Raw genomic sequence first — 624 nt, 5'->3', positions numbered from 1 at the left:
GGGGTGGGTCGGGGTTTGGGGCGGGCGTTGCCCAAAGCTGGGCATGCCCAGGGTCTCGGTGACAGCCACCAGGTGGTGGAGGTTGACTGGGGGGCTGGTGGGCATCTCCAGCTCCAACCCCTTGCTGAAGTCTGTCTCAGGGGCCACCTTCTTGGGGGACTGGCTGAGGTTGCTCGGGGGGGTCCACACACCCTCTTCCACTTGCCTGCCAGGGACAGAGCGAAGGTGCTGGGTGCACGGGACAGGGGGTTACTGCACCCTCCCCATGCCACGCCACAAAATCCCCTTGCTGTCCTGCGCCGCTGCATTACACGGCTGAAGGTTTAGGTTCTCTGATGTCTAGGAAGGGGTTGGAGCTGATGCTAAAGCCTCTCTGCTGAGGCTCCTCTAACTCAGTGTCCGTTTTCATGAGCCTTGTAGGAAATTGGATCCCTCCATCAGATCTGGCTGAAATCGCCCTTTGGATTTGGGAGTTAAGAGGGCCAGGGGGTGACAGGTAGGCAGATTCAGACGCTGCATGATCAGAGAAGCTCATCTCTGTCGAAAACCAGGCTAGCAATGAGCCCGAGGCGAGCCCAGCGCCGTGGCCGAGTTGTGAGCCATCCCGAGCGGCTTTGGAATGGG

General features: G+C 60.1%; 1 protein-coding gene across 1 annotated transcript in view; it reads right to left on the bottom strand.

Annotated features, from left to right (window-relative positions):
* LOC104497419 (SRC kinase signaling inhibitor 1-like) overlaps positions 1-624 on the bottom strand; it is a gene marked incomplete at both ends in the record, with an annotated part of 4,444 nt that overhangs the window by 1,719 nt on the left and 2,101 nt on the right. Inside the window, one exon of the mRNA XM_010140668.1 lies at positions 32-205. Within this exon, the coding sequence (XP_010138970.1) occupies positions 32-205 (174 nt within the window). The remainder of the gene's footprint in view (positions 1-31; positions 206-624) is intronic.

Source organism: Buceros rhinoceros, unplaced genomic scaffold, assembly GCF_000710305.1.
Source record: "Buceros rhinoceros silvestris isolate BGI_N320 unplaced genomic scaffold, ASM71030v1 scaffold16127, whole genome shotgun sequence".
Classification (NCBI taxonomy): domain Eukaryota; kingdom Metazoa; phylum Chordata; class Aves; order Bucerotiformes; family Bucerotidae; genus Buceros; species Buceros rhinoceros.
Note: the sequence above shows the minus strand (reverse complement) of the source record. Positions and strands in the feature narration are given on the sequence as shown.